This window comes from Botryllus schlosseri, chromosome 4, assembly GCF_051294905.1.
Source record: "Botryllus schlosseri isolate E-star chromosome 4, Bs_hap1, whole genome shotgun sequence".
NCBI classification, from domain to species: domain Eukaryota; kingdom Metazoa; phylum Chordata; class Ascidiacea; order Stolidobranchia; family Styelidae; genus Botryllus; species Botryllus schlosseri.
In genome coordinates this window covers 18,308,245-18,323,750 of record NC_137239.1, presented here as the reverse complement: position 1 = coordinate 18,323,750, position 15,506 = coordinate 18,308,245, and the positions used below count along the sequence as shown (strand labels likewise).

Below are 15,506 nucleotides of genomic sequence, written 5' to 3'. Positions count from 1 at the left end.
TTTCAGTACCATAAAGGGGGCGCGTCTAAAAAAGTTTGAGATCCACTAGCTTAGAAGAATTGTGACTTTAAAATGAGATCCGCAAATGTGAAGGTTTCTGAATCCAATCTATTTAATCTTTGAATGATATGGTCATGTGAATGTAGTATATAAGGAAATCTCACAAACTAATCACAATAATCTATGAAAATGATAAGATTGTAATGTCGTAATGGCTTCACAGAACACAAGTGAATTAACACTGGTTTCTTTTGCTCATATGCGTTCATCTGCTGTTCACAGTTCAGTATCACTTCAATACAATCATTAAATAGGAAGCTAATTACATTTTTTTCCATTATGTCACTTGATTTCAGTCGATGAATATTCTGAGTACGGGTAATTTTGGATGAATAAATGGAAAATGTACATCCTGTCATTTAGTTATATCCTGATTTGAACTTGGTAGCGAAGACAAGGTCTATTTTGTTATAGTCCTAGCTAGCATGAATTAGGTAATCCATATGCATGAAGCAGGGTATCAAATGGAGCATGATGGTAACGGGTGGATAACACAATCTCCTCATCCATTACGTTTGGGCTGGCAATGGTCAAAACATGAAATCACATCCACTTACGCCTTCCAAGACTTCGTAGAAGAGTTTAGCAATTGTTTTTTTCGGAATGCAGGCATCATCAGTTAGGATGAGGGATTGTGCGATATCACTTCTGTCCCAGGCTATCGCCAATTTCAACTGCTGTTGAGACTGAGCAACGTCAGCATCGTCTGAAGTAGCTGTAAAAAGACGGCAACTAAGACTGAGGTGGATTGCATATAAGCATAGTGTCCTGTATGGTGTCGACACAGGCAAATCTCACGCCTCAGTGAAATCGATTCACGTCACAATTTCCATTTGGCTACAGGCAATTTGACGGTCCTTTTTGACCGGCTTGCCAAGCATTCAATTTGGTAAAACGGGTATCAATCGAAAGCTGACTCTGCACTGATTACGAAAATATAAATTTTATTCTGCTCGTGGCCCTGGAACTCCCACAATCAGCCTCGAATTTTTCATTGTCATGGAGATTGGCATTGGGACGCAACAATGCTGTCTGGCGAAACGAGAGTGTAGCTCAGGAAGCAACAATGCTGTCTGGCCAAACGAGAGAGTAGCTAAAGAAAAAAAGAGCCAGACAGCATTGATACGTCCCAATGCCAATCTCCATAACAATGAAAAATTCGAGGCTGATTGTGGAAGTTCCAGGGCCACGAGCGGAATAAAATTTATATTTTCGTAATCAGTGCAGAGTCAGCTTTCGATTGATACCCGTTTTACCAAATTGAATGCTCGGCAAGCCGGTCAAAAATGACCGTCAAATTGCCTGTAGCCAAATGGAAATTGTGACGTGAATCAATTTCACTGAGGCGTGAGATTTGCCTGTGTCGACACCATATAGGAAACTATGATATAAGTATGTGACTTAAGTAATGACCCCAGAAAGCTAAAAACTATCGGGTAGTTTCAAATCAAAACCAGTCATAAGTTCCAAAAATATTACCGTCATACCTTTCAGCAGGGCTTCCAAGATAGCAATATCCAAATCTCGAGACAGATCGGTCGGGTCAAGAGAGAAAACGGTCAGAAGGTCTTTGCGGGATATGCATTCTTTCACCATCTCCGTCCAATCATCCAGTTTCTCTTCATTGACATCCATACCACATTCTGAATAAATGGGAACATATATCAAAGCTTCACTTATCAGGGATATATAGAACTACGGGATAGGACACTCAATTTCAGGATGACCAACATCAGGGTAATCATGTAGCCACATAGGACTTGAGAAACCATGTAGTTTATGTCTTTCGAACATATATTAGATTATGTGAAATCATAAGAAATTTTGTTTAGCAAAGCATGTTGGCTTACATTAGACTCGCACTTTCAGGTTTATATAAGAGAGTCTCAATATGCTACACAGTATCTCAAACAACAGTTTGGTTATTTCAGTTTACTGTAGAGTTCCACGAGTATGTCGATCTTCTGCTTTTTGCCATCTCGAACTCTTTTGAATGACATTGCTCCTACACTTCATGTATTCCAAGGTGTATGCTACATAATTTCGCAAGGTTGATAATACCGTTTATCATTTCGGCGAGAGTATCGCGATTCATCTGTTTCTGATTCATACTGGAAGCGTTGGCAAGAACATCTGCCCAACCTCCGGACCCTTCCACGATAACTACGGGAGTTTCGTGTTGAATTGACCCGACGACAGTCTGAAATGAAGGAGTAAGTTGATGTTTTGAGATACTTTGCTGGGTAATTTGAGTTGGCACGGCGGAGTCAAATTATTAGGTTACTTAATTCCAGTCTTGAATATCTAATTGCCTTCCTATGAGTTTAGATTTATTTGATAATTTGATCAAAAACTTCACACTCAGGACAAATATTCAAAAGTATATCTTTGTCACAAGTGGAATATAGCAAATAAATATTAGACATACTTTCAGCGAGCCTGGACCTCCTTGGACTATGACGCAGACAATCAAAACGTTGACTCGGCGTGATGTTTGTAGACCACCTTCAAAATATTATCACATTTCAGTAATCATAACATCGAAGGCATTTCACAAATTACCATCATGACCCATATTATGAATATCACACTTCATAGGAGAAACGCAATGATCTGCCATATACAGTAAATCCCAACTGATTTGACCGCTAGCGACATTGTTAGCTATGGCTGCAGTACATAAGCGCATCTCGAAATAAAGAACTTAATACATTAACATTTCTTGCAACAAGGGAAGGAGTCATTTGAAAATTGAACCAAAATGGAATTCGCCGCCCTTACAAGCGATACACATCTCTTCTCACAACGTAGTGTAAATTCACACACACATAAATGGAAATTTCCAAAGGTATTTTCCTGGAATTGCATACAATAAAGATAAAATATACAATTATGGTTGCTAATATCACATCTTGTCAACTGGGCTATATTATTTTGATATGCGATTACAATCAATACCAGCCATGGGCATTTTTAAACAGTATTTCAGAGAAGCCATGTCAGCGGAAGTGAAAAGATTCAAACAATATAACATACTTAATATGACCAGAGGTGGACACTGGACAGTAACAAAGTGAATTACTTCAAATGGAACTGAGAGCGTAAGCAGGATGCATTCAAGTTAGTTACTTACAGTGGCGAAATAGTTGTATTTATCATAGACTATTTCTAATTTCGCACAGTTTTTACTACTGACCCAGATAGCCTTCTAGATTTGTTCTCAATTCAATTTCTGATCCGTAGATCGCCGAAGCTCCGTCTCGATCATCCTCCATCCCATTGTCCACCAAGATAAAATGGGAATGGTTATGGTCAAGCAAGGTACCGCTGCCTTCAAAACCTTCTTCAGCGTCATAAACCTTAGGTATCTGTGATCGATGAGTTTTTTTTCAATCAAGTGCGCAACAAAACAAGATCTACCAAGATCCTTACCATTTGGTCCGCTCGCTGGTGATTTAACAGCACATTTCTTTTGTGTATAACGCCCCATGGCGCCACCCCAATTGTTACTACCTAAATAATTGGTTAAAGAATACATTTTTAAATATTAACCAAAAGTTTCAAAGAAAATGGTGACAAAATTTTGTATAATTGAGACCTGATAGGTTAAGTTGACGAAAATTTGGGCAAAACTTCTTAAAAAAATTATATGACGACGCAGAATGATTACGACGTCTGCAGTTCAACAGATGATGTCACAATGAACAGGTTGAAAATTGGTGAAGGGACGCCTTTAGCCCTGTAGGCTATGTCCCTGTAAGATACCACATTGAAATGATTGCAGTGAAGAATGATATTAAATTGAAAATAGCAACAAATGTATGTTCTCGATTTTTCTGATTATATGTATTTGGGGTTACCCTACAAGTTTACGCTGGAACTCAAGGGTGAGAAAGTTAACCCTTTCGTAGCGAAGGCATACACCTTGCCAAATGACGTTCATACAAGGGTGTTGGAAAAAGAACTTGATATACACCTACAACTGGGCGTTTTTTAATGTAGGCAACTTGGACTAATTCTTCCCGAAACAGAATATCATAGTTTGACTGGCTCGGCATACACCATACTCAGAATAATAAGATCCATAATCATAAGTCCATTCGCTGTCTATAGAACATTAGAGTCGTACCCTCTTTTCATCATCTTTTACAGCGGCGTATTGTTCCACAGCCTTGCCGACGTGCTTCATCACCCCTGTTCTTGTTCCTCCCGTCGTGATCCAAGCGCCTGTGGTTTCCGAAGCTTTGATCAAACTTCTCCTGAAAACTTCTTTGAGCCGAGTTCGTAGCGTGAAGTTCTTTGCTCCACCGGTTACAGATATGATCAAGTTTGGAGTTTTCAAGTTCCAATGCTTTGTGATGAGTTGATGGATGATCTCCACTCTGGTAGTGTTAGACACTTTGACGTACTGAAAACCGAAATGTGTCGTATATTATCACTAGTGCCGACCAAGAATGGCGTAGTAGACCGTGTGGGCCTCATGACTACAACATCTAGCTAGAAAAAGGAATTTTACTTCTTTGTTCAGAAGGCCAGATACAAGAAAGCAAAACGAGGGCAGACAATGCATCTTGACATTACGCAAATGCAACACAAAAATAGCCTATCTGTAATTCATAATGGTGGGTAGACCTACTATCACAACAACATTTACTGTGTACAAGTACACGGTTACAATGAAACAAGTGAAAAACCTCAATTGGCCTGTGGGTCAAAATCATTCGATGCCAGATATTTGAGACACTCATGAAGTTAAAAAACTTTCTAGGCCAATCATTGTTTCTACTTGAAAGACACATTTCCTCAAGAGAAGCCAATTTTACACATTGAAACAAGATAGAAACATGCTACTCAAACGATTATGTAAGAACTGGGGAGCGAAGTAACTTTAAATTGCTACTGAAATAATTGAACTAAGATTTTTCATACGTCCCAATTTAATTTCTACTGAACATAGAATATGTTCCAGTTGACATAGAATAAAACGTATATTGCTGGCGATAGACAAATATAGCCCTTGGCGTATTCAGTTGGTAAAAATTTCATTTAGTCCCCTCCTATTGTTGTTATTGCCATTGTTGTTCACTATCTCAAAACATATGTTAGAGAGAGCACAGAATTTATTGGGATTCACTAATTTTCATTTTGTTACGCCGTTGCTGTTGATAATTTTTTTTGATTGGCGATTATAACCAATCAAAAAAAATTCAGTATGATTTATGTCTCACCTTGGCAGTATTAGCAGTGCCGCTACCAAATTCAATTTGCCCATATGCGTCGGTCGGATCGCCATTTCCTTGCTTGATGTTGTTTGTGATGAATGCATCAATCCCCTTAAAATGACAGTCATAAGACATATTGAACAATACAGCAACAGAGTCTTACTTACACTGACATTCTTCTTGGCTTTGTGTTTCAGGCGGAAATCAGAGACCCCAGACAAGGTGGTAATCCGTTTTGGGTAGACCTTGCGTGATGTCATGATCACTAAGGTAAGAGTAAGTGCCTTATTGAGCTAGTTGAGATGCCATTGTGCTATACCGTTCCGTAATAAAAGAGTATTTTCAGTATGATTTTTTTTCCAAGGTCAGTAGATAATTAAGAAACTAAGAATGTGATTTACTAATGAAAGTCAGTAAACACTTTCTATCATTGTTAGGAGCCACGTACCCCCAGTGTGCATTGCAACAACTGGGGTAACCCTAAAAGGAGGGACCGCGAAAACTGCGGAAAACGCGGAACTCGCGGAAACGACCCCTAAAACGCGGAAACTGCGGAAAATGCGGGAAACCTCGATTCCTAAAGCGCTGAAACAAGAGGAAAACGCGGAACGCGGAACAGTCGGTCATTGACCTCTATAGATCACAAAGTAGCCACTAAAACGAGGAAACAAAGGAAAAGGCGGAACGCGGGACAGTCGGTCATTGACATTTGTAGATCTCATAGAGGAACTCTAAAGTCTAAAACGACGAAACTGCGGGACAGAGTGAGGCGAAGTAGAACTCATAAATGGCAGAGAACTGTTGATGGCGCTTCTTCGTTTTACAATACAAAAATTTATAAACGTAAAAATAAATTGTTTTTTCCTTGGGAGAGACGGATTAGGGTTGGCGGAGGGGGTATATTAGGGTTACGTGAGGGGGATATTAGGGTTGAGGAGAGGGGAGATATTAGGGTTGGGGGAGAGGGGGATGTTAGGATTAGAAGGGTTAGGGTTAGGTTATGATTAGGGTTAGGTTAGGGTTATGAGGTGGGATATTAGGATTAGGGGAGGTGGGATATTAGGGTTAGGGGAGGTGGGATATTAGGGTTAGCTTAGAGAGAGAGAGATATGATATTCTTTTTCGCCTGCACCATCGAGATGCTTTGACGACGGAGTTGCGATACGGCCCCATGAGGTCATCTAGTCTGCGCCCCCGTTTTTTTTTCTCCTCCATGCTATCCGTGATCGCTGAGCGCCTAGCAGGATAGCTGCGGATACCAATTTTCAAGTCTTTGGTATGACTCGGCCGGGGATCGAACCCACGACCTACCGCTCGAGAAGCCGGACGCATAACCATTACACTATCTCGCTTAGGGTTAGGTTAGGGTTATGATTAGGGTTAGGGGAGGTGGGATATCATGTCCCTAACCCTCTTCTCCAACCCTAATATCACCCCTCTCCCCAACCCTAACATCCCCCTCTCTCCAACCCTATATCCCGCCTCCCCTAACATCACCCTCTCCCTCAACCCTAATATTCACGTCCCCTAACCCTAATATCCCACCTCCCCTAACCCTAATCATAACCCTAACCTAACCCCTAACCCTAATATCCCACCTCCCCTAACCCTAATATCCCACCTCCCCTAACCCTAACCTAACCCTAATATTCCACCTCCCCTAACCCTAATATCCCACCTCCCCCAGCCCTAATATCCCACCTCCCCAAGCCCAACCCTAATATCCCACCTCGATGACCGACTGTCCCGCGTTCAGCTGTTTCCTCGTTTTAGTGCCTACTGTGTGATATATAAAGGTCAATGACCGACTGTTCCGCGTTCCGCGTTTCCCTCTATTTCAGCGCTTTAGGAATCGAGGTTTCCCGCTTTTTCCGCAGTTTCCGCGTTTTAGGGGCCGTTTCCGCGAGTTCCGCGTTTTCCGCAGTTTCCGCGTTCCCTCCTTTTAGGGTTACCCCAACAACTGGTACTGGTAGGCTGTAGATATAGCCTACTTTTGAGATTTCTTCATGAATTATAATAAGGAAGGAGTTCGTGTTATTATTGGGCCATTCAGGGAGAGCACGTCTGCAGAAAACGGTCAGTCGCTCGTCGCTTGGTAGCAATGGTAGGAAATACTTGAGCAATGTCGAACTCCCATCTGGTATAATACCCTCTTTTCTATGCTGACAACTCGGCCGATAAATAGGTAAACAATATGTTTGACGTTATATTATAAGGATGATCTCCTATCGCGGCATGGTGGTATACTACGGTACCACTTTTCGTCTGATTGCGGTAGAAACAAACTGAATTCATTCGTCTTGCTGGCCTACACTGGATTACACTGTCTTACAACAGCTGACAAGATGTAAACACAATAACACATCGGATCGAAACTCGAAAGTCGCCAAAGCAACGGCCCCGCATGCACCTGCTGAGATATCGCAGGTATCTCAGATATCATCGAGGGTATCGGCATAGCCTGTACAAAGGCTATAAATATCAGTATTAGCATAGCACTTTACAACGTAGGACAGAGATAACTAAGGACATGTGTTGGACCACTGCACAGTGCACACCGACATGGTGCTGCGAATTCCTTTCATATCTGATCATTATCCGCTGTCCGGTAAACAGGCTATTATGCTGTCATGGAGTTGCTATGACGTTACGTTATGTGTGCAGAGTATTCTTGACTTGCCAGAATAAATGTAATAAAGCACTGCTTATTAGCAGTCAGAAACTAAAAGTGGAAGTAGTGTAATAACAAAACAAGTGGGGCTAGTAGGAAAGCTACTTGGTTACATGAAAAAGTAGATTCACTACGTCAATGGTCATTGGTCATATTTGATTATTCTCGTAATTATGAACATTTTTATTTTTTTCATGTGTATTTTATTCATGCGTTAGACCAGGGGTCGCCAACTCAAAATGGGTCGCGGGCCACTTTTCCAAATTCCTATAGGCCGCGGGCCGCATGACTTCAATATCGAGATTAACGTATAGCCAACGCAGCTTACCAACCACGTATGATAACTCTACGTAAGTACAGTGCTGTGCTCTCTTACACTGGCGTAGCAGCATGTGCTGCCGCCCCTGGCTCTCGCTTAAATGCCGCCCCCTCCCTAAGTAGACAGCAGCAAATTTCGACATATCATCTATTGATTTTCAAGCAATCTTGTCAATACAAATAATTACAAATAATATGCCGCATCTCAGCCTCACCGTCTCAACGTTAATAAGGCCAAAAATAAGCAGAGGTGGTCAGTAACGAAGTACTTCTACTTTTTCGAAGTACTCAAACAGTTTGCCTCTACTTCTGCTACTTACTCAAGTAGATCTGATTTCCGCTACTTCTACTTCTACTTCGTAATAGTTTATGATCTACTTACTTACTTTTCGCTATTTTCAGTTTGTCAAGTAGAAGTAGTTCAATCTTCCAATCATGAAGATAGCCTGAGGAATTTCGGGGCTGTTTTTACGGAGTATCAACATTTAATTTTCATAAATGTTTGGTAAAACCCAAAATTTTCGTCGCGCTTCGCGCGCAGTGGATACAGAGTGGCCGGTATGATTTCATGAAAGTATCGGTGAATATAATTTAGGTAGAGGGTTGGTGTGGCTCCGTTCACACCACATTGTCGCCCTTCACTCATATGAAATAATTCATCACAGCATATATGGCTCATCATAACGTTTGAAACTGATGTTTCGCAATCTAGCATTTACTTGTCATATCGTCATCTAGCACAGTGGTTCTCAACCTTTTTCGCCTCGCGGACCGGTAAAGTTTCAAAAAATGTCTGGCGGACCGGTGAACTGTCAAAATTGAATTGAAGCCAAAATGTAAAGTATGCAACCGTTTTTGGCAATTATATGATGCTAGAAAGTGACATTTGGAGGGTTTTGATCGTATGCAATAATATTCATGATAGCATCCATGTGATTTTATGGTAGTGAGTCAGCCAAGTTAAGGTAAAATTGCCTTGTCCAGATAAACGTGCTACCGCTCAGAGTCGTTTACAGTCTTTCGCGCCAAAGGCCGTGGGTTTAAATACCGGCCGACAATATCAAGAGAAGAAGCGTATCGGAGTCGAACCAAGCACCTTGTCGTGCTACCTTGCTCATTGCCCACTGTCACCAGATGCAGGCTACTCCGGCGACTGCGAATACAGTGCGTGCCGCAAGAAAACACATTACAGCAGCTATACCGGCCATCCGCAAATCCGGGCCGAAAAAGCACTTCGTCAGCCCACCCCCAAAAACGTTGATCTTGGGGCCCCCACAGGGCGATAAGCCAAACTTCCGGGGGCTGCGCCCGAAGACCCTACACTTGGGTGGATGTTTTCACCTATACTTGTGATCACATCCATTCTACTCAGCGTAAGCAGATAGTTTACGTAGCTTATCGCGACAATGGCGACAATTTTCGATCATTCACGACTGAAGCGCTTTTCTCGCGGTCGAATTTTAGGCCCAAATTTCGGAGTCCCATATGTTAACCTAAACTTCGTTATGTGTGGATACGTCGTGGTGCGGCAATGGCTGACGCCGAAATGCCTATAAATCATACGTATTTCTCGGAGAAGGGCACCTAATAAGCAAGACATTTAAGGACACTAAATCGTGCAAAGCCCGAAAAGAAATTGAAAAATGTTGGAAAAAGTTTCAAATAAAACGCTATGATTTATATTCATTTGCGAAATAATTTTGGGCCCTTTTCAAGCTCGGCCCCTCTCCAATTGGGTGGTTTGGGGTGCCCCAGTTACGGTCCTGCACAAAATAAATGAATCGAAAACCAATGATCAAACTGCATGCGCTGCTTAGCGATGAGTGAGCCCGTATCTGTTCTGTATTTGTCGCTCGCATGTCGTCAAATGAAACGTCTTGTACTTTAATTCAAATCGAACACGTTTCTAGCCCTAATGTTACCTCACGAAGTTTTGAATCAGTTTAAAATTAGATGTTTTATTTATTTTATCAAAGGACAGCCTTCAACATTGCATCTTGAAATTAAAGTATAAAATTGTAATACTCCTCGCGGACCGGCAGGAATGTCGTCGCGGACCGGCACCGGTCCGCGGACCGGCGGTTGAGAACCACTGATCTAGCATGTCCATGGCGTGTCCTAATCTGGAAAGGTGGACTCTGACTTTTTTTTAGTTTCAGAGCTGTTTTAGCATACCACCTTTGAAACTTTCTGGACTAAAAAACAGAAATACATGTTCTGCTTTTAGAAGTAGTATTTATATTTCCCTTTCAATTCCCAGTATCATATACTTTGAGTTACAATTAGTATCAGTTCTTTTGGCTGGACAACATATATGTTGAAGCATAAAAGCAAGTGTAGTAATGCCTTTAATTTCTGAAAATAATGCTACACAATATGGAATTTTTACGGTCCACCATATTTTGTATTAACGTTCACTAATCGCGCAAAGTGATTACACCGTATCCTATACAACTTCTCCATATTGCTCTTCGACTAAACTACGGGCCTTATACTATAAGGCTTATAGTATGGGGGATGGCGCCATACCATGCTATTTTCTAAAACGTGCTGTTCGAGCAAACAGAGATTAGCGTCGTATTTCCGTATCAATATTGTCATTTTCATCACATGATGTGGACGAATGCTAATTGCTAATGCTATCGAAAATTAGATACCTGCTGGTATGCATCAATATGAATCAAGCTCGTCAACTATCGTATAGCTCAATTTACACCTTTTTACAATCCATGTGAACGAATTATGATCGTTTTCACAACTACTTACTTACTTGAGTACTTTTAAAGTCAGTCAATTCTACTTCTACTTCAAGTAGATTTAGGTTGCTTATGGAAGAAGTACTTCTACTCGTACTTGAGTAGATTTTTTAGTCGCTACTTCTACTTCTACTTGAGTAGCTTTCTTGACTACTTTGACCACCTCTGAAAATAAGACGGACAAGAAATAGCGAACGAATGTATTGTGCAAATAGAAATCAATGGCCGCCTCAAAGCTTAACTTTTCGTGCTTTCACTGAAGCAAAATCAGCGATAATAACCTCGAATTCAAGGTTATCTTCAATTCTATTTTGAACGTATAAAGTCACTTTCTATAGACAGAATGGATAGAGCTGATAGCCGATCATCATTCATGGTAGAACGTAAATAAGACTTAATCAGTCTGAACTTTGAGAAGCTCCTCTCACAGCTTGCAATTGAAACACCAATGGTCAGATAAAGTTTCAGGCACGAGCATAAATATGGTGTCGAATCAAGCAGCTTTGCATTAACTAACCACTGCTCCATACCAGCCTCTAAAATCCGTCAATTTCCACAGCTAACTCCAAAAAGTTCACCTCGTCGTCATAGGTGCTATTAAAAGCGCTGGTGAATAAATTGTGACTTTCGCTTTGCAGCAGCGCGTGGGGATTAAAAAATCCAAACATCATTAAGTGGTGTAGGCTATGCCGGTAAACCTAGTTTGAGCTTCAAGTTTAGTTGTCACACTTGAATACCCAGACAGGCCTGCAGCTGAGCCAGCTAATAGCAGCATAATTGGTCAATGGTCATGGTCATTGGTCATCATATAGTTGGCCAGGCCCTCCGAGCGCTCAAATTTAACAATACTGATCTTAATCGAAAGCTATTGTTGACCTGATTCCGGCGCTCCGATTGTTAGGAACAATCGGCCTTGACGGCTATTTTGGAGTGGTTCTATTGCCATATTAAGATATTAATTCGTGTTTTCGGAATCAGTGCGACACTAGCTTTTGATTGAGACCAGTTTGATTAAATTTTAGCTCACGGGATGCCAGCTATAGGACTACCAATTACGCTGCTTTTAGCCGGCTGTGTACACTGTGTAGCCTCATTTTGCCGCCCCCTTGGAGCCAGCTGCCGCCCCTGGCGCAGAGCCATAACCGCCAAGTGCCTGCTACGCCACTGCTCTCTTACATGGGCGATGGGCATAGCCACCACAAAATGAATAACATTTTATTGAACAAACACAAATACAACAAAAAATATCATGCTCATCAATGTCATTATATTTTCTACTATGAGCCGCGCACGATACCTGACAACACTCTGTAGCAACTAAAACACGGTTGGCCAACCTTTCTGCCATTAACGGCCGCATTTTGATTAATCCTGTAGCCCGCGGTCGCATTCCGGTGCATATAGTGGTAATGAACAAACTGGGGCCAAACATCCACGTTAAATTCACCATGTCCATTGCTGGTACAGTCCGGACAAATCTATTTACTCATAACGGCCTACTATGGGCACCGAGATCGTGAATATAGTCATGAATATAGTCGTGAATAGCGACAGGGATCCGTACTGTAGTCGCGCAAAGCGCGAAAAATTTTTCATCTTCATAAGGGAATTAATTTCGTCATTAAATATTAGTATAGTTTCACATATTACTATCAAATATTCATCCTTTCTCGGCCCATGTGATCAGATTCACCGGTAGAGTTTATGCAGGGAGTGTCTTCACAAACTTAGAGAAGTTAATGATGTGGTGCATCTTTGGGAGGGCCAATTCTCATTAGTCCCCTATGTTGCATGCAGTTATTTCTTGATATCCCATTAGAATTGTCGTTATAGTGGAAATATATTGGATTCACCCAAACGCAGGCCAACTATAAAATAAAATAAATTCGGGATGAGGACAACGCGATTAAAAATTGGTATTTCTTTATGGGGCGCATCATTTTTCTCTGCTGTTCGCATCTGTACTGTGGGGCTCAGATTACAAAGGACACACTGCTGTAATAAAATCCAAAATCAAGTCGTATTTAAACGCGCATAGCGCGAAGAAAATTTCAAGAATAATTTAAACATTTCATTAATTAGGGAGTCAATTCGTAAATTCAATTTGCATAATATTGACAGCCGCCAACACATCCTGATTGAATTGAGTGTCGACGGCCGCATAATTTTTGTTCTACTGCCGCAGATTTGCCGTCCCAGGATGAAAGAATCGATATTGGGGTTGGTTATAGATGGACACGGTAGCCTATTTGCTGGAAAACTATCGCCTCGTAAAGCATGGTCTCTTGGTGAGCCCGAAGTCGTTTAATATCAAGCCTCCCGGTCTAATTGGCAGTGGTGGGCCATTGCACGCTAAAGCAATATATGCCCATTCATATCAGCAAATTATTCCTCCAGAATGATATTACCATGCCGAACCGAAGGTATAGTGATATTGGGCACAGTAAAATGGCTTACTTTGAACAACAACAACAATATGTTTAAACTGAAATCAATTTCGGCATTTTGAAATGGTTTACGGAGCGTTTTTCAAGCCGCGGGCCGCAAAATATGACCTCGCGGGCCGCGTGTTGGTGACCCCTGCGTTAGACTGTATTTGCAGTCAACATCATACTTCAGAAGCAATGCCTAGTCCAAGCAGCAGTGAACAGATCTTACTGCTAAAAGAGCTATTATTACATATCACACTTATTTCGAAGAAGACTTGCCTCTTGGAAAAGTTATCCAAAGCAAAGGAAAGAAATGCGGATTTATTCTATCTTTCTAACTTGGTTACTCATCATCTGTGATAACTGACAAGATGCATTACAGAAAAGCGTTCGTCCGACCGAAATATTGACCACCATGCCACGTGTGACCACCGAAGGACGGTCTTCCTAATGGCAAGCTCATCTGACGCAGAAAATTGCTATGCTGGGAGTACCCTATGAACGAATTATTTGACTAGTTTGAGAAATCAGCTGTATACAGTCATCCTCTTTTCGTTACTGTAAACATTGCCTACTAAAAACAGTATAGGCCATGCTGTAAATTAGTTGTGGTCTGTAATAGCATGCCTTCTCACCAATTTTAAACGTCCTTCCTTTTAAAATTTCAATTCCACAGACAATGCACTGTGTCAATGTATTCTACAGCAAGGATCACCAACACACGCGGCCCGCAGGCAGCATGCGGCCCACAAGTCATGTTTTGCGGCCCGCGACATTATTTCAGATTTACGAAGAACGTTTAGGAAAGCATTTTGAAATGCAGAAATTGATTGTTGATTAAAAATATTCAATTGAATAGTATATTCATATTGAAATAAACCCGAATATTTTCGGCTGACACTCGTCAGGGGGAATCGTCAGCAACTAGTAAAGAATTGGAAAGAACATTGTATATCAACGGCAATCGTATCAAAAAATATGACGTCACCAGCATGAAATTTCAAATGAGAGAGCGTTCGACACCTTCCTATCTTTTCATTGTATCGAATTTGTGGTGTATTGAGCTGATAAAATTGCTAATAAACCAATGATGATGATGATGATGTACTCTTTTCAGGTGGTGCACGAACTCCTTTTGTTGACAGAGTTTGGGTTGGTGTATTTTGATCAAAGTCGACTCCAAGGCACACAAATGGAAGTGTGAACGGCCCTTCCCAACGACGCGAAATCTGTCGCCTCGATAAGTATTCGCACAAATCGGATTATCTAACAGATATTTACCGATGCCATAGTACATTTGAACGCTCTCTCATTCGAAATTTCCTGCTGGTGACGTCATATTTTGTGATACGATTGTTGATATATAACGTTCATTCAAATTCCTTACTAGCTGCTGACTATTACCCCTGACGAGTGTCAGCCGAAAATATTCGGGTTTATTTCAATATGAATATACTATTCAATTGTATATTGAAGTTCTGTACCTCCAAGAAGCTCTTCAAACATTAAAAATATTGTTGTTCTTGTTCAAGATATGCTAGACTCCTGTGCCCAACGTCACTATTACTCACTATCTGATATGGCTTCAGCGATGGTAATAGCATTCCATGGAGGAAGAATTAGCTGATATGAATGGACATGGGCATATTGCCTTGATGTAAAATGTCCCAGACACTGCCAAGACCGAGACGCTTAGCAAACTACGTTAGGATTTCCCACGAGATCAAAGTTTACGATGAGATAGTTTTGCAGAAAATACCGTGTCTAGCTAACCCTAATATCAATTCTTTAGTCGCTGAAAAGTGCTGCCAGGTATCGTGTGCAGCTCATAGTTCAAAATAGAATGAATGAGGATCATGATATTTTTGTTGCATTTGTATTTCTTCAATAAAATATTATTATTTTTTGTAGTAACCATGTCCATCGCCCATGTTAGAGAGCATAGAGTTCTACCTATGTAAAGTTTTTAAAACGAGGTTGTGAAACTGTGGCCTCAGGGATATCTAGAACTCCAGAGTACTAGATATCCCTGTGTGGCCAATATCATCTC

At 41.1% G+C, this 15,506-nt stretch overlaps 1 protein-coding gene across 3 annotated transcripts in view; it reads right to left on the bottom strand.

Annotated features, from left to right (window-relative positions):
* Positions 1-5,749, bottom strand: part of LOC145437219 (transient receptor potential cation channel subfamily M member-like 2) — a 122,402-nt gene extending 116,653 nt beyond the window's left edge. For 2 of the 3 annotated variants that reach the window (XM_080314411.1, XM_080314414.1), the window contains exons 1-9: positions 5,450-5,748; positions 5,289-5,393; positions 4,190-4,468; positions 3,493-3,573; positions 3,257-3,428; positions 2,489-2,565; positions 2,122-2,260; positions 1,548-1,703; positions 618-775 (exon numbers count right to left, since the gene is read on the bottom strand). In XM_080314411.1, the coding sequence (XP_080170537.1) occupies positions 618-775; positions 1,548-1,703; positions 2,122-2,260; positions 2,489-2,565; positions 3,257-3,428; positions 3,493-3,573; positions 4,190-4,468; positions 5,289-5,393; positions 5,450-5,542 (1,260 nt within the window). In that variant the 5' untranslated portion in view covers positions 5,543-5,748. Of the gene's footprint in view, positions 1-617; positions 776-1,547; positions 1,704-2,121; positions 2,261-2,488; positions 2,566-3,256; positions 3,429-3,492; positions 3,574-4,189; positions 4,469-5,288; positions 5,394-5,449 lie in introns of all 3 variants that reach the window. The other variant, XM_080314412.1, reaches the window with a different exon arrangement.
* Positions 5,750-15,506: the final 9,757 nt, after the last annotated feature.